At 41.8% G+C, this 23,903-nt stretch overlaps 1 protein-coding gene across 14 annotated transcripts in view; it reads right to left on the bottom strand.

Annotated features, from left to right (window-relative positions):
• The window catches only part of LOC128118422 (F-box only protein 30), a 135,419-nt gene that overhangs the window by 15,071 nt on the left and 96,445 nt on the right, over positions 1-23,903 (bottom strand). For 7 of the 14 annotated variants that reach the window (XM_052751020.1, XM_052751021.1, XM_052751019.1 and 4 more), the window contains one exon: positions 12,957-13,064. The exons of 2 other annotated variants lie outside the window; for them this stretch is intronic. In XM_052751020.1, the coding sequence (XP_052606980.1) occupies positions 12,957-13,064 (108 nt within the window). Of the gene's footprint in view, positions 1-8,925; positions 9,096-9,379; positions 9,477-12,956; positions 13,065-13,928; positions 14,330-20,352; positions 22,670-23,903 lie in introns of those variants that run through there. 5 more of the 14 variants (XR_008221209.1, XM_052751035.1, XM_052751034.1 and 2 more) reach the window with 5 other exon arrangements.

The following is a 23,903-nucleotide window of genomic DNA, read 5'->3' as shown; positions in this document are numbered from 1 at the left end:
TGACACAGTAAGTCACGCAGCAAACACCTCTATCCATAGATTTTTACATGCAGGTGTTCATCCCAAAGAATCATTGGTCTGGTTCGAGGTCCCTGGTCTCTGCTATACCATCGACACTGGGCCTTAACTGGGATTCTTCCTGGACATTCTGTTGCTACCCTGTGCCATTGAGATCTTGCGCCCTGGGTCTGCAGGACCAACCCCCACCCCGTGCTCCAGGAGATCACAGATGGGGTGGATGTTGGGGTGGGCTAACATATAACCCTGGATAGTTGCAGGGTTGGTCAGTCTGCTAGCTCCCCCTCTCCCCTCCCGCCCCCAGAAAGTTCACTCTTTGCAGCTTTGAGCAAGGGCTAGGGCCATTTCTCCCACTTTCACCCGTCCTCAGGGTTGGTTCTCTCACACCTACACCTTGAGGACCAGCTCTACTGTGTTGCACAGGTGAGGTGTAGGGGCCACTCTCCCAAGTGCTGTAGCTGGTGAGGGGCAGGGACAGCTCTTCGGCTCTTATGACCTCAGGGCCAGCTCTTCCACTTGCGTCAGGAGTTTACGGGGCAGGGGCACACACACACACACACACACACACACACACACACACACACACACGACGACGACGACTCTCCTCCACCCATGCCAGACCTGAAAGAACCTGACAGATGAGTAGTGGGACAGCTCTCCTATGCTACTTCAGGGCTGGCTCACCTCCATCTCCACCAAGAGTTGGCTCCATTGTGCTGCCCAGACAAGGTTTGGTCGGCCTGCTCTCCCGGATACCCTCTCATCTTAAAACTGATTTTTTAACATTTCATCAAACAAAGTTTATACCAAAAATAAGAGAAAGTGTAAACAAAATCTGACGATTTAATTGTAACTAAGCTTATTCAATAGATTTTTTTCTAAAATCTTTTAACTGCTTCATTGTTTTTTGTCAGTGGTGAAAAGTTAAGTAATACCTGTCTTTTGTTATCACTCTTATTTCCTAGTCAAATCTGAAGACAAACAAAAACTAAAATCTTGTAGTTTCCTAGTTATCTACTCAGTAGCTCTCTCATTGTCTTTATTATTCCTACCCACATTAAGACTGCTCTACTAAGATCCTCACCAATCTAAAGGGCTCCTCTTTCTTCCTCCAGCCCCATCACCTCTGCTGTATCATCAGGATTACCAACTCCTCCTGGACTGATAACCCTCCCTTACCATGTTAATACACTTAACCAAGTTCCCTCCTACCTCTCTGGCTAGTCATCTCTTACATATTACTTTTTGTTGGGGAATATTATTTTAAGGTGTGATACTTTTGTTTATGTTGCATTTGCTGAACTCTGTGAAGCTGTGTTACTGTGCCTGTCTAAACACCTGATGGTCCAATAAAGAGTTGTACGGCAAAGCAGAAAGGTTAGGTGGGGCTGGCAGGTAGAATAAATAGTAGGAGAAATCTGGGGGGAAAAAAAGATCTAGGAGAGAAGGAGGAGGACTCAAGGGGCCAGCCACCCAGCTACACAACCAGCAATGGAGTAAGAAAGAAAGGTATACAAAAGTAGAGAAAGGTAAAAGCCCAGAGGCAAAAGACAGACAGGTTAATTCAAGGTAAGAAAAGCTGGCAAGAAACAAGCCAAGCTAAGGCCAGGCATTCATAATTAAGAATATGCCTCCATGTGTGATTTATTTGGGAGATGGGTGGCAGGCCCCCCAAAAGAGCAGAAACAAACAGCAACAACTTTTCTTCAGGATTTCATGTCATTCTTGTTCACACTATGCATGCCTCCTGGGTATGGCAGGTTTTTCCAACTTTCATTTACCATCTGTAGGCAGAAAACTCATGTATACATCCCGCCTAGAAATCTTCCAAACACCAGACCTCTTCAGCTATATTTCTACCTGTATATCGCAGAGACAATTCAACTCAGTGTTTTCTACAATAAATTACACTGTACTGTATAATTTTCTAAATAAAAAGATTTGTAGCCTATTTTCTTCATTGGGTACATATGGTTGTTAACTCTCTGACGTGTATTTCCATAAATTCTAGCTTGGTTTCAGGTGGGTAATCACTCCACAAATTGTTACAACATTTTTCTTGGTTGAAGACTATTATTCCTCAAACAGGAATAATAAACACCCAGCTGTTATTAAGAGCTTTATTAGGACAAAGTCCCAAGTTGATATTGTGCTGGTCAACGATGCCATGAAAAATGTACACATTCAACACCAGATCATTTTTAAATTATGCTTTAAAATAGCAGAATGAGTCGAATACTTTCAAAATGTTGTTTTCTTACAATTCCATAGGCAAGAGTTGACTCTTTAAATGAGTTGTACTAAAAGAACAAGAAAGGGAATGAGAGATTTAATTATGGCAAATATTTATAATTAAAGTAATGAAAATGTTTAATAAGAATTAAGACAAACCCTGCTGAGGGATTAGATTGTGAAAACAGCTGGAGCTTTCTTATTTTGCAATAAGAGTTTATCTCACATGCTAGAGGTTAAACTTGACTGTTGCTAAGAGAGAAACCTAAAAATACAAGCAGTTTCAACAGTGACTGCCACTTTTAGGACTTGTATGAGTACTTTATGTTATTGTACACACCATCACACAATCACATCAGGCAGAGCACATTTAAAGGTACTACCTAATTCAAAGGTGTTTAAAATAATGACCACTGCAATTCTGACTAACATTCAAAAACAGTAACAACTTGCAAAGGTAAGAGAAGGCTCTCAAGTTTCAAAATAAGTAGCCTCTTCCACATTACTCCTCTCTCAATAAAACTGTTTTTTAAAAAATGCAGCCACAGCAACATATCTGTGGTATTTTATTACTTTTTGAAGTAGACTTACAAAAAAGGAGTAATATTAATTGTATTACCTACTCTATCCTTCTTAACAAATACCAAGTCAATTTCCTACAACACAGAGAAAAACAGTGTTCAGAAGTAGTAAGTGACTTGCCCAAAGTCATCTATCTAGTTAAGAGACAGAGGTGGGACTTAAATGGACTTCTTATCAATATTCACGTGGAATGGTAGACATGTTTCCTTATAAACAGCTAAGAAAATAGCTCTTTAACAACTGATGATTTAATTTTAAGATGTTATTTGAGGAATGAAGATTACACAATTTTGCTTGTAGTTTATTCTAACACTTAATCACTCTTGATGGTCAAAAATCTTTTCGTTCTTTGTAATTATTAAAGCACATTACTTTGCTTTGACCACATGTTTTAAATAGGAACATATGAAGCAGTATGAATTTAACCAGTCTCAACATATCTTTATAAAGTAGGTCAAGTCCATTTTAAAGTTAAATATACAAAGAAATAAGAAAATATAGTAATAGTGTTTCCAAGGAGAGAGACTTGGCTTCAAACTTTAAAGCTCTTCCAGATCCATCCTCTTTCTAATCAAGATTATTATAAAATTTAAAATGCCATTACACATAGAGTATGTCAAATTGCTCATGAACTCTGTGAAACAGGTTTATAAAACTTCAGTTCTTGACTTATCAGTTGAACAATGACACAGCAAGCCTAGGAGAAAACATGTTGCTAAATTATGGCTTCAAGTTCAAGATGAGCTTCATTAAACTTAATGGGTTTTTAAAAACATGCTAAAATCAATTTCTATTAAGCTATACTTGAAAGAATTACTGAAAAAGTTTCATTAGACTAAAACTTATTTGTAAATGATGGAATCTTTTACAATAGTTTCCGTTTTCTCTAACAGCAGTTGGTTGGCAACTCACACTCTGTGGCTGACTAGCAATCCTTAAAAATAGTTTTAAGACATGGCATTTTCTCATACAATGAAATGAGAGCTTGCCTTTTAAGGCACAGAGCCAGTACCCCCAACTGTTTCTCAACATTCACTAAAATATATTCAGTAATAATATAATCATGAACTGGCACAATTTTAAAATATGCTAAGAAAAGTTGTTTAACACCACTTAGGGCTACTTCCAATGTCTACCAGTTTCAGAGAAACACACACAGATACCCACACCTCTCCCTCCTCATATGCCATGTGTTTCAACTTGAATTTCGGCTTGTGACCCTCCTCTAGAACCCAAGGCAAGACATGGAGCCCTTACAAAACACATGCTTATTACATGGGACACTTTAGGGCATTACTAGGGACAACTGAAAATAAATCACTGTTCTTTTTAATAACTAGTTCTATAGGAAAACTATAATCTCCAAGAACATCAAAACTATCTCTGTCTCATACATCTTTATGTTCCCTGAATTCAAAATTGTGCTTCAATTTGAGATTCATTTGTGTAAATACACGAATGAAAGAATACAAGAAAATGAATTCCCAAACAGACATTCTTAATTTCATGGAAAAAAATGACCACGATAAAAACTTACAGATCTAACAGTAGAAAATTAGTTTAAAACAAAATACCTCAACCAGCCATACATAATGGTGCTCAAACACTTCCTTTTTTAAAATTTTTTTCTTTTATTATTAAGAAATTTTTCTATTCATTTTACATACCAACCACAGATTCCCCTGTCCTCCCTCCTCCCACCCCCAGCCTTCCCCCAAACCCACACCACATTCCCACCTCCTCCAAGGCAAGGTCTCCCATGAGGAGTCAGCAGAGCCTGGTACATTCAGTTGAGGCAGGTCCAAGCCCCGCCCCCCTGTACCAAGACTGTGCAAGGTGTCCTACCATAGGCACTGGGCTCCAAAATGCCCACTCATGCACCAGGGACGGATCCCGATTCCACTGCCAGGGGTCCTCTAAACAGTTCAAACTAAACAACTGTCTTGCTTATCCAGAGGGCCTAGTCCAGTACCATGGGGGCTCCACAGTTATTGGTCCACAGTTCATGAATTCCCATTAGTTTGTTTGTCTCTGTACGTTTCCCCATCATGATCTCGATGTCCCTTGCTCATAGAATCCCTCCTCTCTCTCATCAACTGGACCCCTGAAGCTCTGTCTGGTGCCCGGCTATGGATCTCTGCATTTGCTTCCATCAGTTACTGGATGAAGGCTCTATGACAGGGCAGTCACCAATCTGATCACTGGAGTAGGCCAGTTCAGGCACCCTCTCCACTATTGTTAGTAGTCTAAGTTGGGATCATCCTTGTGGATTCCTGGGAACTTCCCTAGCACCCTGTTTCTCCCTATTCCCATGATGTCTCCATCTTTCCTTGGTATCTCATTCCTTGCTCTCCCACACTGTCCCTGTTCCAGCTCGAACATCTTGTTCCCTTATGTTCTCATCCCCCATCCCCTAGTTTCCCACCCCCCAAAACCCCAGTTTGCTCATGTAGATCTCATCTATTTCTCCTTCACAGGGTGATCTATGCATCCCTTTTTAGGGTTCTCCTCGTTAGCTAACTTCTCTGGGGCTGTGGGTTGTAGTCTGGTTATCCTTTGCTTTACATCTAGTATCCACTTAGCTCAAACACTTCCTAAGCACCTAGTTAATGTGTCCCAGGCATCTTATATGAAGACTAAACCCTAAAAAAAAAAAAAAAAGGCAAATCAATGGGAAAGATAAATCAAAAGGTAACTTCAAATTTTTCTACCTTTTTAAAATCTTAGAAAACTGAATACTGAGAGAAGTGCCAGGTTTAAAAAGGAAAGACAATAGTTGTTGTCTGTACACGTACAGGTGAGCAGGGCACAAAGGAAAAAATCAGCTCAAAATACGAAGTGGCATCAGCCTACTCTACTGCTTAGTATTATATTTAAATATTAGGTGAAACAGACTTCTACTAAACAAAACACGTTTTAACGTAAGGCTGATTGTGGAACCAGTCTTGTCTAATGATAAGGAAGTCCGTTACAAAAATCAACAATTTAGCTATTAGTTCTAAGTGTCTGGAGGAAATCTTACCTTTTGTATAGTCAGAGGTACTAGTACATAGTAAGAAGAAACACTGAATGACCCACTAATAAAATAGGTGCATTTAGTTCTGAAGATAACAAATCTATACCTCAGTCATTTTATCTGCTTTTAAAGGGTGGAGGTGGTATCCAGGTAGCTCAGCAGTAAAGCCCTTGTCTAGCAGATCCAAGTGCTTGGATTCTGTTTTGAACACAATAAACACACACACACACACACACACACACACACACACACCATAAAGACTTAAAGTCATGAAAGCCATGGTGGTGGTGTAGATAGCTACAGGTGATGAAAATTAGATTACTACTAAATTCCCAACTCATAGCCCATACCCCCAATCCAAAGGTGTTCTAGTTTCATTAAACTGCTGTGGTAACACATAAAACACCTGGGTCAAAAGCAACTACAGGGAGGGAAAGGGTTGTTTCAGCTCACACTGCCGGGTCACTGTTTATCCGATGAAGTCAGGGCAGGAACTCAAGCAGAAACCATGGTGGAATGCTGCTTTTTGGCTTGCTCACTGTCTGATGCTCAGCTGGCTTTCTTATATAGTCTAGGACCACCTATCAGCCTAGGGATTGGTAGTGCTCACAGAGGGCTGGACCCTCCCACATCAATTAATAATAAAGACAATCCAGCACAACATCCTCCCAGGCCAGAGTGGGCTAGGTAATCCCTCAATTGAGGCTTCTCTCAGATGACTCTAGGGTTTGTCAAGTTCACAACTGAGACTAACCAAGGCAAATGGATAAATGAGTTACATTTTCTATTTATTTCATTAAACTTTACTTCTGGCTTTACAGAAAAATGAACTAATGATATAAATATTTATTTTCATGTTCTTACCCATCCCTCCAGATGTACTATAATCAAAACATTTATCTGTCATTTTCAACCTGGTCATGGTTAAAAATTTTTAAATGAAAGTTCTAACTACTCACAATTTTCTCCACTAAATAAACAAATGAAATAATCATAGACTTAGATCAGAAATCAAAATGTTAGAAAACATTTAACACTCAGACCAGAACCTATTTGAGTTAATACATGATAAAAACAGGTCTACCCAAACAGCAGGACTCAGTCTAAGACAGCAAGAGAGAGTGGGCTTCTATGGAGCCTCAGCTTTCCAGCCTGAGGCAATTACTCTACTTTGAAACAATCCAGAACTTCTGAAAGGTTGATTACAGTTATTTCTGTGCCGAAGAGTATATAAACATAGTTACCCCAAATGGCTGTACTCTGCTTTACACAACTGCCAGATTTATATTCAACTACTTTTAAATATTACTTAAATTTATAAAGCTTACTAAAAGGAGCTCTATGACTCTACCCAGTGCTAACATTAACCATTCTTTAAAACAGAAAAAAAGACATCTTTTTGATTAAAAAAACCAACAACTAAGTTTTGAGGTATATTCTATAACTGAGGTATATTTGTGTTTAATGCTTTCAGTATGCACAATATACAAGCAACTACTTCAACTTGAATCTCTCCTAGCCATCACAATTAATATGAAATTTAATGATATTTACTCAGTCCTTTTAACTTAAAAGTTTTACCAATAAATATAATGTATAAACACAATGTTTTCTCCAAGACCATGCCCAGCAAGAATAATTCCTTTTATAAAAGTAAACACAGTCTTAGGAACTTATTTAAAAGATTATCTAACAGTCACACTTTAGAAACATGCTATATCAAATAATAAACACATTAACTAAAGTCGGTTTGAGTGACCTTAAAGTACCTTTCCAACCATACACGAAGGGTCAACAATTCTTTCATGCAGTATTACTTTTTAAAGCGTATTTTATTTATATTTTAAAACAAAAAATATACAAAAAACCCCCAAACCTGAATCAAAACATTCAAAAACACTGGACTGAAATTAAACGGATACTACATAGGCAAACTTCGGTTTCTTATACTATTCATAAAACATCTACTATTTCTAGAATCACATACACACAAAAGCTTATGTCACTATATTAAGTATCAGGTACAAACTGGCAATCGAAGAAGTTAGCAAAACACCATGTTGTCCCCAACTAAACTCCTACAGCAAAAAAACAGTGACTAAGCATAAAGAAGTGTGATTCAACGAAACTGTACTGGGAGCGTGTACGCTTTAGAAAAACCCAACGGGAACACTTCATGCTATTCTTTTCTTTTTGCCAGCCAACATGGAATTGTTTTGGAAAACTCTGGTACAAAAAAGTGCAAAGCGTGCTAACGTAACTTACTGTGTCTGAAATTTAGCAACCAGCAAATTAAAACTCCAGAGACCTTTAGAGACTTCGTAGTGAGATTTTTAACCCTCATTGATACCAGAATGCCCATAAATAACTTCATCTTGGATCAGAGTCAACAAAGCAATCATGGGAGAAAAGGTCAACTCCTTCCCAAGCATCTTTTATCCGGGATTTACCGCAGGAGAACCACAGTAAACACCGGCCGCCATCGAGGTAAAAAAAAGTATTCCCTGGTGACTCTGCATCCACCGTGCGTTCCATGTCCTGCTTCCCATCTGGGACTCCATGAACAGGACCCAATAACTTGGGGGGGGGGACCCTAAGTTTCCCTTTAACAAGGGCCAAGGCTAAGCAAGCCTCGGCGCCTCTCACTTCCATGAATGGAAAAGTTACCAACTTCGCTCATCCCGTGGAGACAGTTTGGAGATGCCTCGCAGTCCTTTTAACCCGTGGGTGCCCAAACCACCCAAGTTCACTTCCTACAAGCCCGAGAGGGGGCGAACCTGGCTTCCCGGGGACCTCCGCGCACACAGTGAAGGGGACCTCACCCGGGTCTGCGTCCCCCGGGGGTCGGGGCGCCATGGGCCGGACGCCTCAAGGGAGGGCCACACACACACCCAGGCGGCCCCGGGCGCGCCGGTCCCGCGTCCCCGGCCGAGCACGACAGGCAGGCCCAGGGCGGTGCCGACTCCACCGGGCCCGCCGCCCCCTCGAGCCCGCGCCGCCCGGGCCGCTGACCCGGGGCTAGCCCCGTTCGCCCGCGTCCCCGCGTGCCAGCCTCCCGCGGCCCTCGCTACACTCACCGGCCCGCGCGCCCGCAGCGCCGCTCAGGCCCCGGCTGCCCTGGCCGTCGCGCCCGGCGGCTCGGCACCGTCTCCGAACCGAACCGAACCGAGCACGGAGATCCGCCTGTCCGATTCCTCCGCGCCGCTACCGCCGCCGGGGCCGGACCGCCGCCTTTTCTCCTCGGCCTCCAACCGCCACCGCCCTCCTCGCGCGCCCCGCCCCGCCCCGCCCCCACGGAGCCCCGCCCACCCCGGCCCGGCCGCGGGCAGGCCGGGGCGGGCGGGGCGCGCGCACGCACGGCCGGCGGGGCGCGCGCACGCTGCCCTCTGCTGGGGACCGCGCGCGACCCGGGGGGGGCGGACCCGGAGAACTCGCGGTGGAGCGTCGTTGTGAGGCGCGTCCCCGCCTCTCCCGGCGGGGCTCCGGCAGCACGGCTCCCACTGTGCTCCCAGCCCGGCTCGGCTTTCGGACCTTGCTTTTCTGGAAGGGATCCCAGAGGACCGGTGGCACTGTGCAGCGCGCAGGCTCCCGAGGAGCGCGACCCGTCCTCCTCCTCCTCCTCCTCCTCTTCCTCCTCCTCCTCCTCCTCGCTCGCCCCGCGCGGCTCGCAGCACTCGGCAGGAAATAAATAGGTCAGCTCCCCGGTTGTCTAGGGTAACGGCCACCACCTCACGTGCCCGAGCCCTGTGACTCGGTGACCGCTCGGCGCTGTGACCCGTTTCCCCTTGTAGGGCTCTGCTGTCCCGTCGGCCCGCGGAGGACGCCTTCCGTGGGCGACCCACGCGGCCTGCAGAGGGCGCGGCACGGCTTCTGGGAAATACCTCGGGGACGAAAAGCGCGGGCACCCTGGGCTACACACGGCGTCTGTAGGCGCCCCCGTTACTACCGCCAGGCCCGGGTGGGAGGCGGAGGGACAGTGATGTCACCCACGCCCACCCCGTCTGCAGGCCTCTTGCCCACTCGCGTCTCAAAACCATCTGGAAGGAAATGGGGGCGGGGCAGAGGTGAGAAAACCCTGTTGTGTGGTCCTTCTGCAGACAGCATTTTTACCCCAGCTGCTGGAAACGATGGCTCCCACGGTTCACCAACCTGACTCTCAGACCTTTCCACACACATAACAACAGCAACACAAAACTCTGGGGAACTTGGACTAATCACACTGTAGAGGTCCTTTTCTTTCTTTTTTTAAATGAAATTTAGGTTTTTTGGAACGTTCAGTGCGTTTGTGTGGGGTGCATAAGAAATTGTGTATTGCTCTTTTTTTCCTTTCTTTTTGCTTTCTTTTCTGTTTTGTATGGTTTGGCTATAGGCAGGCTCTTGTCCTCAGCCCAAAGTGTGAGAACCAAAGGGGCCAGGGTAAGAAAAGTGAAGCGGGCAGGTGAAATGGAGAAAGACTTGCTTCTACTCTGCCCACGGTCACAATTGAGTCACACACCCTTCCATTACATCCCCTTCTATAAAATAAGGGGGCTGCAGCAGGTAATTCCAATGGCTCTCTGCAGCTTCAACATCCCAGAACTAAATGGTTGTATTAATTGTACTTTGAGGCTTTCTGCTTTCCTAAATCACCTAGTTGACACTTGGTCACTGTCTTCCAGCCTCAAGCTGAGTGGGAGTCATTGCAAGCCAGGAACCTCTGCCCTTCCGTAAGTGGTAACCAGAGACTCAAATTTCCTCCAAAAAACCCACATTTCTTCAAATCTGCCCTCTGTAGTATACATGGAGTTTGGTCTAGACTTGTGGAGCAAAGCTACCATTTTTGTGGCTTAGCCACCCAGGGAAGCAACGGGTACTTTAAAATTTAAAGCAATAAAAAAAAAAAAAAAAAAAAAAGCAGTCGCAGGTTTGACCTGTCTACACTCTTTAAGAGAGGAGCCTTTCCCCATTCTTCAGTTACACTCACATCAACTTAAGAAAAGGACATAACCTATTTTTCTAGAGGTCATTCTCATGCGATAAAAATGATGAAAACTAGGGGACCTGGAAGGAAACTCTGTAAAGTTTTTGCTGAGCAAGCAGGAGAACCTGCGTTTCAATCCCAGCACCCATGTAAAAAGTCAGGTCTAGTGGCATGAGTATTTAATTCCAGCGCTGGGTAGGCAGCGGACTAGCAGTGAGAGGCCCACTCAAAAACTAAGGTAGATGGTTCCTGAGGAATGGCACCCAAGGTTGACCCTTGGCTCCACACACCTACACAAAAACTGGCTATAAGAACACCACAGTCATAAAGCCTGCACACAAGGCTAAATTGTAAGAGAAGTTTTCAGAGGAAATTGAGTTGGCCAAACAAATCCTGACAAATTGTTCAGTGTCAAGGCTAATCCCACCGAAATTTAAACAGGTTTCCTTGCCCAGTTTGACCACCAGCCTGGATTTGGGTAGCCCACGGCCAAAGCAATTCAAAAGTCAAGACTAAAGTTTAGGTCATGTGCTCATTAAGGAAAGCGTCATTGGCCAGAGACAAGTGTGAGTGGGTAGGGGCAGGTTTGCAGCTGTGAAGTCATGAGACAGTCGGAATTACCAACTGGGACTGTGGTAGGAAATGCCATTCTTCACAAGCCAGTTTGAATCACCTCATACCAGTATCTAAAATTTAACAGCTGCAATTGTATTTCCAATACAGATTCAGCTGAACTATGAAAAATAGGATAGCATCGAATTGTATGATAATTTAGAAGAAACCTCCCAACTTTATAGCTACAAGCTTTAAATAAGTAATCAAAGGAATTTAAATCCACCTGAAATGTTGGCAAATAGAAGACTCAGGTTTTAATCCATATGTACCACAGATCTCTTAAACCATATTGTAAAAATAAACGTGTATCTCAATGCTCAATGTTTTGAGTTAATAAGATTATACTTATTAATACAGTGCCTAGTATACAGACTATATATTTATTCAGTAAATGAATTGCTCTGCCCTCTCCCCAAAGCTGAGCCTGCAAAGTGTTGCATGTCAGGTGGCTAGCATTTGGTAGTACTCAGTGTCTGGGGTGGGGGAGGATAAGGTATAAACAGGTGAACTCAAATGGAAATGATAAAGTCATTCTTTTTCTCATCCATCTAAAATATCTGTGTAACTTTACACTATCAGTGCTTGGTAGGGAAGTAGTATTTAATTTCTGAGTATAAATTTTTCACTTAGAAAAAAATGATATACATTAAGTAGCTAGGAGAAGCCAATTTTAACAACCCATAAGTGAACTCAATTCAATTTTCAGCCCTCCTGTCCTCGGTTGGAGTGGTAGCAAAGACAGATGCCACCAGCTAGTGCTGTGGTGTGACAAGTGAACTCAGAGAGCTGCTGGCAGCAGACAAGCCCTGTTACCAAGTTGTTCTAGTCAGCCTCCACTTCACATGACAGTAGAGGAAATAGTAGCTCCTTGTCTTCTGATTCTGAAAATCCAGCTAATTCCAAGAAAGCCATATGATGCTTTTGAATTTTCAAAAACCCCATGTGTGCATGGCTGGGGGCGGGAGGGAATCAGTCACCACAAAAAAGCTACGTCTTTTTAGTGAGCCGTACAAAAGATAATAAAATAGAAGTTTGTACTAATTTCTAGGAATAGCCTGGTTCTTAAACCACTGGAGTGTCACTTTCCTCTAAAATGGATTTCCTGTGCTGAATGGCTGACTTGTTAATTAGCCCTCAGTCCCTTGGGAAATTCCCTTCTGTATGACAGACTCTAAGACTGCTGTGACCCGTGCTTCCTGGTAGTTACATATCTATCTGTCTAACCTCACCTTGATATCTCTAGGCCCTATAATTTGCACATTGTAATTTTACCAATAGGATATGTCAAAGGTCAGTACCCCCTTGATTCAAAAGACTGACTTTTTCCCCCTTTATCATTTTTATGAAGCAAGTTGTCATTCTGGGAAGCCCACATGATACGTATGTTTTGTAGAATCGGAGGGACACCAGTGTTGACGGTGGGGACAAATAGATCCTAGATGAGGAGACAGAAACAAAAGACACTGTCTTCCCGTTTACGGCGGTGCTGAATGGTAGACTAGAAAGACAATTTTTAATGTTATGGACAGTTACCTCTGAAAGTCATCTGTGGGTCCAGAGAGATTCCCAGCACCCACATGGTGGTTCACAACCATCTGTAATGAGATCTGGCACCCTCTTCTGTGTACATAATAAATAAATCTTAAAAAAAAAAAAAAGAGAGAGATTTTCTAGTCGTTTTACATATCAGCCACAAATTCCCCTGTCCTCCCTCCTCCCACGGGCCAGCGTTCCCCAATCCACCCCCCACCCCCCATTCCCACCTCATCCAAGGCAAGGTCTCCCCTGGGGAGTCAGCCCAGCCTGGTACATTCAGTTGAGGCAGGTCCAATCCCCTCCTCCCTGCACCAAGGCTGCGCGCAAAGTGACTCAGCATAGGTCCAAACACCCTAACTGTCATAAGGCAGCTCTTAACCCCAACTCCAGGGCAGTCAAGATCCTCTCCTGGCCTTCTCTGTCACTTCATTTACATGCATAATCCCCATCCCACCCAACAGAACACACCTACACACATCATTAAGAGTAATCTTTTTAAGAGTTACTTGTATTCTGATAGTATTTTGCTGAATTTGTGACTTAGGGGATGAAGGCCTTATTTGTGCCATTTGATACACAAGTTGATTTAAATAACAAACCATGCTACAATAGAGTTCTAACAAACCTCGTAACAAATAAACATATTGTTTCCCACCACAGAAAGTCCCCGAGAATATTAAATATTAAAATCCCATTTAAGGCCGGGCAGTGGTGGCGCACGCCTTTAATCCCAGCACTCGGGAGGCAGAGCCAGGCGGATCTCTGTGAGTTCGAGGCCAGCCTGGGCTACCAAGTGAGTCCCAGGAAAGGCGCAAAGCTACACAGAGAAACCCTGTCTCGAAAAACCAAAAAAAAAAAAAAAAAAAAAAAAAAATCCCATTTAAGCTTTAAAACATTTTCCTTGTTTACTACAAAAGTCCATCAGTATATGATTTTTATGGATAATGTGTGCTAATTTCCCCTAATGAATATTCATTAATACTTTATTAATATTAAACATTCGCCATAATGACCTGCTGATGAGACAAAAAGCTGTGGATTCTACTGTAATGCAGAAGCACTGGGAAATGAACACGCAATGCAGTTGGAGTCAGCCACTGGAAAACAAGCAGTTTTGAGAACGCACTGTCACAGGGGATCACACTGTCTTGTGCTGACTGTAGACACCACACATTGCTCTGACCTCCCCCAACCTGTTTGCCTCTGGCTGTGTGACCTGTGTTCTTGGCCCAGCTCCTTTGGGCATGGTTACTGCTGGCTGCCTCCTGCACTGGTCTGAGCCAGGCTGGCCCTGGTCCACTTCATCAGTTGTGAGCCTCTGTGTCACAGCCCTGCTCTCTTTCGCTCACCCAGCCTCTTGTCCTTCCTTCCTGTAAGTGAGGAAGAGAGGCATGCTGAAAGGCTCTGAAGGCCTGCTGGCTGCATATGGTGGTTCTCATGCCTGTAATTCTAATACTCTGAAAGCAGGGGAACTGTTGGGTCATTAAAGCTAGGCTGCCTTACAAAGTAATTTCTAGGCCAGCCTGGGTTACAGGCTGAAGCCCTGTCTCAAAACAAACAAGCAAAATAATAATTAAAAGGAACCCATTTGGAGAATTTAAAAAAAATAATTGGAGCATAAGATAATTAAGTCCTCTAAAGAAAAGATGTTAAATAGATATATACTACTTTCGAATTTGGATACAATTGTATTTTCCAAAATTTGAAGCAAGAGTGCATGAAATAAAATTCACATACTGGAAACTGGAGAGAAGGATCAGCAGTTAAGAACACTTGCTGCTCTTCTACATGACAACTATAAATCCAGTTCCAGGGAATCTAATGCCCTCTTCTGACCTCCATAGGCACCAGGCACACACACTATGCACATAAAGAAACCCAGGCAAAATACACACAAAATGTTTAATGAAAAATTCATATGCTAGGCATTAATATCAAACATAAGGGGAAAGAAATGAAAGGTATATCAAAGTTTTTAGCAAACTCCCTTTTTAAGGTTAGCATTTGATTCTTTAGTGAACTCGAGCTAATAATATGACTCAGTTGTTAGGACACCATACTACCAGGTGAGAAGCAGCTGAGTGGTCAGTGTGTGGAGTGTGAAGATGAATTCCCAGCCAAGGTGCCCACAGATTGGCCCAAATTCTCCTGCAACTTGACAAACTCCTCAGGTGCCATGAATTTCCACGTTTGCCTTGCCTCTTTTGGTATTGTTTTTTTCTTTATATATTTTCTCATAGAGGGAAGGAAGTATCCAAGGACATGATTTCTGGATTACATGGCAAGTGTGTGTTTAGCATTATCAGAAGCAACTAAAGTATGATTCTACAATGTACTATTTTGTCTTCTCACAGAAACATGAAAATGTCAGTAATTCTCCACTGCCATGATTAGACACTGTTAGATGTTTTTTTTTTTTTGACATTAAACATCATAATATGGGGGTAATGCTATCTCAATTTGATTTTAATTCAAATTATATTAATAAGTAATGATGAGTTATTGCATGTTCTTATTTGGTGTTCGTATCTTTTTTTTGGTGAAGTCATTTCATTTTTAGCTTCCTCATTTTTTGTGGGTCAGTTTTGAGATTCATATATCCTGGATGAAAGGCATTCATTAGATGTGTTTTGAAATTTTACTTCTAGTCTATAGTTAGTTTTTCATTTTCTTAATGATTTATGAGAAGCTAAGTTTTTAGTTTTGATGAAGTTCAATTTAATCTCTAGGTTTTCTTTTTTAAAAGAATTCCTTAAAATATGTTTATTGAAGAAACCAAATTGCATAGCACACATTGCAATTTGTTGATGTGTTTCTAAGTTTCTACAAATCTCTAGGTTCCTCTTCTCCCTTTCTTCTTTTTAAACCCTTTAAAAATTTTATTAAAATAATCCAACTGTGCTAACGTGGCTGCTGGCTCAGTAAAGATCTTGCAGACATACTATATGCACACACATATAAATGAACATAGAACTAGGTTGTTAGTCTAACAGACTCTCCCTTAATGTAGAGATTGCTGGTTGCCTATCTGTGGGGGGGGGATCTCTCACCCCCACATTTCCCTAGAGTACTGTTGAGTAGAAGAAGAAGCAGGAAATATTAGTTACAAGCACAGAGGAGAGAGAAAAAGATAGAAAATGCAGGATAGCCTCAAGAGGACCTGGGTCCTAATCCATCGGGCTCTGACTGTCTCTGCCCTAGGGTATTTAAAGGAATGCCAAGGGGTGGCGCAAGAGGAGGTCTGCACAGGCAAGTGCGGACTATCTCAGACACCTGCACTCAGGCCCGTGGTCCAATCATCCTCTTTATGCAGACCTGCTGGGTAAAGCCACTAGGAAACCTAAAAATGGGCTCCAATACCTATCATGCATATATTTGCTGAAAATTGGGAATTAGTCCTAGAGACTTAATGAAAATTACTTATTAGCAAAAATATTCCATAGGTTTCCTCAGCTAGAGGCCATAATGTCTGATAATTAGACTTTGGGAGATATTAGCAGCCACTGAGGATGATGGCTATTGATATTTTTATTTAAGCAACAAACGCTATAATGAAATATTTCTCATTCTTGAAATTTTAATTTATCATATTTTAAATGACATTCTAGACAACTTATTGGACAGACTAGTCATCTCTATTTTTCTGTTTTTCTCATGAGGTCACTGCAGTTTTGAGACAGGGAATGACTTATCTAAAATCATAGGCAATCAAGAAGTATTCCCTTATCTTTCTGAAGTGTGTCAACCTTTTTCTTCTGATGCCAGTTTACAAAAAAATAGAATTACTTGAGACACTGGCATTTATTTATTTATTTATTGCTTTTTCGAGACAGAGTTTCTCCATGTAGTTTTGGTGTCTGTCCTGGATCTCGCTCTGTAGACCAGGCTGGCCTTGAACTCACAGAGATCTGCCTGGCTCTGCCTCCGGAGTGCTGGGATGAAAGGCATGCGCCACCGCTGCCCGGCTTGTTTTTATTTTTATGGATACCATGAATTACGTTTTCCCACATTCCGTTGTCCTGCACAGAGTAAAACTTTAACTCAAGTTGTGATGTGATCTTGCAGTTTTCATTGAGTTCATTTCTGTGTTAGTTTTTATCATGTGCTTTGTTTTTCTGCTCTGACGTATTCTGTAGTGAATGATCTGTTGGCACTTTTTTGATAGCTTGTTGGTGTGCCTTATAAATCCTTTTAATTATCTGAAAGGAATTTTTCCATCAGATGTAATAAATACGGATTTTCATTAGTCAATTAGCAAAATGTTAACTCCGTTGTGTATAAACTTTAACTGTTGTCATTTCTGGCTTTGAAAGACACTGAGGAAAAAATAGCATTGTGGAGAATAGTTACTGTTTGTTCCCCAACTACTTCTTCCTTTATTCTGAGGAAGGAAACCTGTTTCCCTGGAAACTGTTCCTCTATCCATGTATTCCCTGTCTGTGGGAAATACGGAGTACTCCAGGATTAACCGGCAAGTTGTTCTGATCGTTGTCCCTGGAAGCATTGCTTGGGCTGTTCATTGATTTGAGAAGGGTGTAGTGAAGGGGCAGTCTTCCCCTGATGAAATTGAGATGTGAATCTTGACAACTGTCAGTGATCATATTACTGCCACATGGAAAGATCCTGGCTTAGTTTGAGAAAAAGTTGGTCCCGAGCAGAGACAGCAAGTAAAGGGAAAAAATGAGAAAGAGATCTGGCATACTCAAGGTCCTGGTATTATTGGTTCTTGAGAACCAACACTGATGTTGCCTTTCTGATGCTTTAGATCGGTGGTTCTCAACCTTCCTAATGCTGCGACCCTTTAATACAGTTGCTTATGTTGTGGTGACCCCTAACCATAAAATTATGCTATTGTTACATAAATCATAATGTAAAAATATCTGATATGTAGGATATCTGCTATGGGCCCCCAAAGGGGTCTGGACCCACAGGTTGAGAACCACTGTTTTAGATGTTTATCCTCTTCTTCAGAGGTAAGATAAATTTACTTCCCTTTTCTATGTGGGTGCAGCTTGGATGTCTGTACTTGCAGGTCCTTACTGAGATATGCTGATTTTAAGCTTTGTTGTGCAGAACCTCAAGTGTAACATGACTTCCTTCACAGAGCTTTGGCCCCAGTCCTCATCAGCTCCTAGATTGTAAAGATGAGAATTAATCTTCCTCTTGGGAAGACTATACCTGCCTTCAATATTTATTTAAAGAAAATCACTGTTGCTTGTTACAGGCCTTACATATTAACCATTTGAGCATTATTTTGAATGCCAGTTTTATAGACATTTGTCAGGAATATCAAATTCAAATTTTTGTTCTCTTGAGTGAGTCAAATGTTGGACTCAGGCAATGGAACTAGAGATTTAGAAACTCGGTAGTTAGCATTGTCCACATTGTTTTTATCTCTCGTCTATACTAATTACTTTTCTATTGCCGTGATAAAACACCATGACTGAAGTAACCTACAGAAGAAGGGCTCAATGGATTTATGGTTCTGGAGGGTGAGCGCCCATGATGGCAGAGCAAAGGCATGGTGGCAGGAGGAGAAGCTGAAAGCTCGCTTCTTGACCACAAGCAAGAAATTGAGAGAATTGAGAGATTGGTGTTTGGCTTTTGAAACCTCAAAGCCTGTCCCCAGAAATAAACTTCCTCCAGCAAAGCCACACCTCCTCAGCTCCCCAAACAGTGCCAACAACTGGAGACCAAATATTCAAATGCCTGAGACGGGGGACATCATGCACATCACCACGAGGTCTATATCAAATAAGCAGAAAGCCCCTTCCTGAGTAGGTGCAATGAAAAGAACATAGTTTGAGGTCAAACAGCTTGAGATCTTCTTGGTTTATAAGTAGACCAAGTTCCTCCATCTCTCCCTGTTCCATCCTAGGTATCTTGTAAAAATAATAGCATCCACCTCACAATGCTGTTGCAGAAAGTAAGTGTAAAGCCCAGAGGCAGTGGCATCATGTACATAGAGTAGGTTGAGAGTCTCTAACCTCAAACACAAAAATGCTCTAAATTTGGAAACTTTTGAGTGTGACATGATGCCATAAGTGGAAATTTCCTCACCTTATTTCATGTGATTGAGCAGAATCAAAGTACAGGCAGGCTAAAAGTCTTGCATAAAGTTATCCTCAGACTGTGCTTGCTAGCACACACCATAATCCCAGCACTTGGGATGCAGAGGCAGGAATGATAAGAAATGAAAGCAAGCCTGGTTCCAACCAGGGCTGCATAGCAAGATGCTGTCTCAGAAACTAGAATACCTCAGGTTATTTATGTAAGGTATAGATGAAACACATCATGTTTAAACTTTGGTTCCATCCCCAAGATACCTTACTATATATATAAATATATGTGTAAATATTCCAAAATCTGAAAAACAATAATAAATGCAAACATCTGTCATTCTAAATAAGAGAAAACCAACCTATAATAAGTAGGAGCTATTGCCATTATGTATCTCCCTATGGAAAGACCTTTCCAAAATCAGAAATTTGCTTTTAGCTTTCATTCAGAATCCATATCCCTCTTAAATATACATACACGTAAGCTCTATCTGTATCCTTTGTATAACCATCAATTATCCCATCACCCTTAATGATGTGAGGAAATATCCTTACAATATATCCTTTGGGATTTGCCCAAAAGGAAGAAAAAAAAAAGATTTCTGAATTTATTTTTTTCAACCTGACATGAACTCCGCCTTGTTCCTCTGTCCTTCTGTTCCTCACTCCTGTGTTCTTCCCTCTCTTCCTTCCTTTCCTTCTTTGTCTCTCTTTAAGACTTTGATCAGTAGTGGAAATCGAACTAAACTCAATGCTCACCTGCATACAACCAGGTCAATTATCTACTCACTGCCTACGGATTCTTTCAATGATTATGTTGTCCATATAGAATTAAGAAATTATTCCCAAATTATTTCTAACTGTGCAGTAGGGTGTGAATAATACCTACAATTAAAAAATAGATGACACTGTTTCATAAACTGTCAAATGGAGAATGGTTGATCCAGAAGCATGGGGTGGTACGTCCTTAGTGTGTCACTTTTTGGGCAATCTGCTGCAGCTCTGTAGAATCAAGCCCGTTTAAAAGGGGAAACTAACTCTTCCCACCAATGAAGGTAGAGTCCTCATGACTCAGTCACTACCTAATGAACTCTTAAAAATGTGTTAACGTTGAGATTACATTTCCACATGAGTTTGAGGGTAGAAAAAATAGGACTATCCTCTTCCCTTCCTGGGACAGGAAGTCCTGGAGTTAGAAGCTCTGTCTTCCTCCTCCTCAACTGTGCAGTATATCCTACAGAGTGGTACATAGTTTTCAGAATATGGAAGGAATAAAAAACATCACTGTTCTTTATTTAGAGAACATTTTTCAGGATAGCAAGATGAAACAACTATTAAATAATTACACCATGTATTTTATTGATGTAAAGCTTAAGAGACAAAATGTATAGAGGTAATTATTTGTCCCCAGGAATGAAGTATAAGTAGAAACAGTGTATTACAATGGCATTTTGTTCTCATTCTAGAAACCAGATTTATTCCTTTTGTAAAGAATATTCAGTCTAGTGCAGAGTATTGCAAAGAAAAGGGTACAGAATGTATATAAGATTTTTTTTTTAACAAATGTAAATGTCCTGACACACCTGGAAATGCCTTTGGTGGAGAAATAAAATCTGGGAAGGTTTTCTGGGAAAGTAGATTTTAATTTGCTACGCAAAATATTCTGTTACCTGTCAAACTATATGCCAGAGCGAGAGTTTCTATCTGGGGTTCCGATATGCCAAGCCCTAGATTCTCCTTGGATAGTTGCTGTCCAGTGTCCATCCGACTCCCAGGCCACCTTCTGAGGTGCATCACTGATCATTGGGCACTCACCCTCATACAAAAATAGAAAGTTGATTCTAGAGGGGAAACATGTTCCCCATTCATTCAAGTACGATTTTTAAAGAAGTTACATTTTCAAATTCCAATGACTATTTTCTGAAAGAAATGAACCACATATTTTCTTATTTAAGTCAGGATCAGCAAGTTTGAGTTAGTTTATGGAATCTTTGCCTACATTACATATCTCCACCTTATCGTTTTAGGTCTTCCTTTCAAGGAAGGAGTGGGTATGAAGTGATGTCCTCAACAGCATAGACCAAGGAACCTGGGGAAATTAATTTACAGCAATTAATTACTTTCTAATATTTTAAGATAGAACCCTACTGTGCCCTACAAGTTTCAGTTAACACTTCACAGGTGTTTTGCTTTGATTTACAATACAAATGTATTTTTCCTAACGTCAAGTATTTCCTGGCCTCTCAGTATTATTGAGTTTCAAAGGTAGAAACAAGACTAATGTAACATTGTACTGTTAACATTGACGGTGATGATTAATTTTATGCTAAGCCACACCGCCCAGATACTTGGTCAAATGTCATTCTAGATGTTTCTGTGGAAGTGTTGTTTTAGTTGAGAGTGGGAGTGAAATAGGTCAGCTTTGCGTGAAGCGGATTACCTACCACGGTGGAGACGAGTCTCAGTCAGTCCGCTGAAGGCCCTTAATGAGAGAATGACTGACCTCCACAGAAGGAATTCCGGCAGCTCATGGCCTTAAAACTCAGACTGCAATCCGAGCACTTCTTTGAGTCTACGGCTTCCAGGCTTCCTGCAGCTTTTCGACCTCCCAGGCCTCTAATCATATACTATAAATCTGTCTCTGTCGCTTCCAATACACACAAACAAACGTATAGTTGGTTCTATCCCACTGTGTCCGAACACAGTCCAAGAATGGAGCCATGTGAGGAGAATTCTGAGTGCTTGTGAGAAAACGCCAAGAAAGCCACCTCAGTTTCTTCAAAACCCGGTATTGTTCTTGGACTGTGGTTTCGTGTTCCTCCCAGGTGTAGCAGATAGGAGTTTACTCAGATTACTCATTATTGCTTGCTGATGTTAGTCAATTAAATGTTTAAACTATCCTTTATATGCCTCTATGGAAAAACATGTTTTTGCCACATGCAGCTTGTTGATTGTATAAAGCTTGAACTCATGAGAACTTTACTCATGTGATCTTTCTCAATCCTCAGAGTATAAATTGTCAGATGCTCTGAATAAAGTTGGCTATTATATAAGAGTTTAGTTCACTTCATTCATCAGCTCCATTCTCCCAGGTTCCACAACATCTAGATTAGTGACTCTCTGTAGAGTCCTGATTAATACAATGGTTACTGGAATCTGAGTAATTTTAGGGCATAATGTGCCAGGGAGATTTCATTTTATTGATCTGCTTTAATGATGTATTACAATACACTAAATATCAAAACACGAGTGGGGAGGCTTGCTTAAAGCTACTGTTGGCTGAGTGGTGGTGGTGCACGCCTTTAATCCCAGCACTCAGGAGGCAGAGCCAGATGGATCTCTGTGAGTTCGAGGCCAGCCTGGTCTACAGAGTGAGAGCCAGGACAGGCACCAAAATTACACAGAGAAACCCTGTCTCAGAAAAAAAAAAGTTAAAGCTACTGTCTTCCTCTGTTTGCTGCTAGAGTAGAGTATCACCTACTAGGTAAACTATAATTAATAGAAATTCATTTCTCACAGTTCTAGAGGATGTGTGCAAGATCAAGACACTGTAGATTTGTTGTCCAGTGAGAGGTGCTCAGTACTTCAGGATGTGTCCTCAACATGAAGGAAGGGAGAGGAGACAAATACCATCTTTACATGATATAAGAGCTGAAAAGAAAAAAAACATTAAAGTGCCCTTTTGTAGGAGCAACAGTCAGTTTCTGAGGGCAAAGACCTGTTGCCCTAATCACCTTCCAAGGCCTCCAACTGTTAACACTATCACCTTGAGGGTTAAGTTTCAGTGTGAATTTTAGAAGTAAAACATATTCAAACCATTGCATATAGGAATCATTTTCATTTATTACTAAAATAAGGCATCTCTTGTGTCCCAGGAACTTTGTCTACACTCCCACCCTGAAGTTACTGGTCTACCCTAGAAAGAGCAGAAGTAGAAGGAAAACTGATTTTAGCGTGACGTCATTGATGTGACGTCATTGGCATAATGTCAGGTAGTTTTACCTCTTAGATGGCATGAAATGGTTCAAATGCTTTAACTCCCCCTCCCACTGGCAGTGGAGTCTGCAAAGACAGCTTCTGGTTCTCTTTTACCTCTTCTCACCCATCACTGTTTACATTTACCAAAACCTGAGTTCCTTCCTAGAAGCTGATATTTTTCCAGGTCCACTGCTTGGTATAAATTGTTGCCAAAAAGGCAATGGATTATCAATTCATCAATTATTTAATAGTTTTCAGACTTCCAATAAGTTGCCATTGTGTTGACCTTTTCTTTTGTGTGTATGCAATGGTATCTGTAGAAACACAGGTTATTTATAGCGTGCTCAGATATTTCATCATCTACACTAGTACTGCAAGTGAAAAGAAACACACTTAATAGTTACCACAGCAACTGTAATAGACAGATACCTACTTACTAGGCACTTCTTCCTCTACTGTTAGCCTAAATTTCTCATAAGTGGCTCTCCGAGTAAAAGGGTCCTGTGATGTTTTACATCTAAGTATCTGTCTTTTGTTCATAAGACAAAGACAAAAATGTACTATCAAAGCCGACCTATGCAGCATACCTCAGGAGGAAGTAGTGGCATGCATAGGCCAGGCTGGATTTCTGATCCAGGAGGTAGTCTTTAGTGAAATAAATTCAAATAGAGGAAGCAACACTTCAACACAGTTATGTCTGCACAGGGGAGGGTGGTGGGGAAACCCACCATGAAGGAGTTAGCTTCTCTCCAAGCACCTGTCCAATGTCCAGCCCCAGGAAATTCCTTTGTGTAAGGAGAGAGCCCCCTGCAGAAATTCAGTCAACATCAAGGTGTGTTTTAAAAAATTGCTTTGATGTCCTCAGAAGTCAATGGTATATCTCCATCGAGAAGTAATGGGGCCAGTG

The sequence above is a fragment of the Peromyscus californicus genome, unplaced genomic scaffold (assembly GCF_007827085.1).
Source record: "Peromyscus californicus insignis strain IS unplaced genomic scaffold, ASM782708v3 Scaffold_22__1_contigs__length_63687245, whole genome shotgun sequence".
Lineage (NCBI taxonomy): Eukaryota > Metazoa > Chordata > Mammalia > Rodentia > Cricetidae > Peromyscus > Peromyscus californicus.
This window is presented reverse-complemented; position numbering and strand designations above follow the sequence as displayed.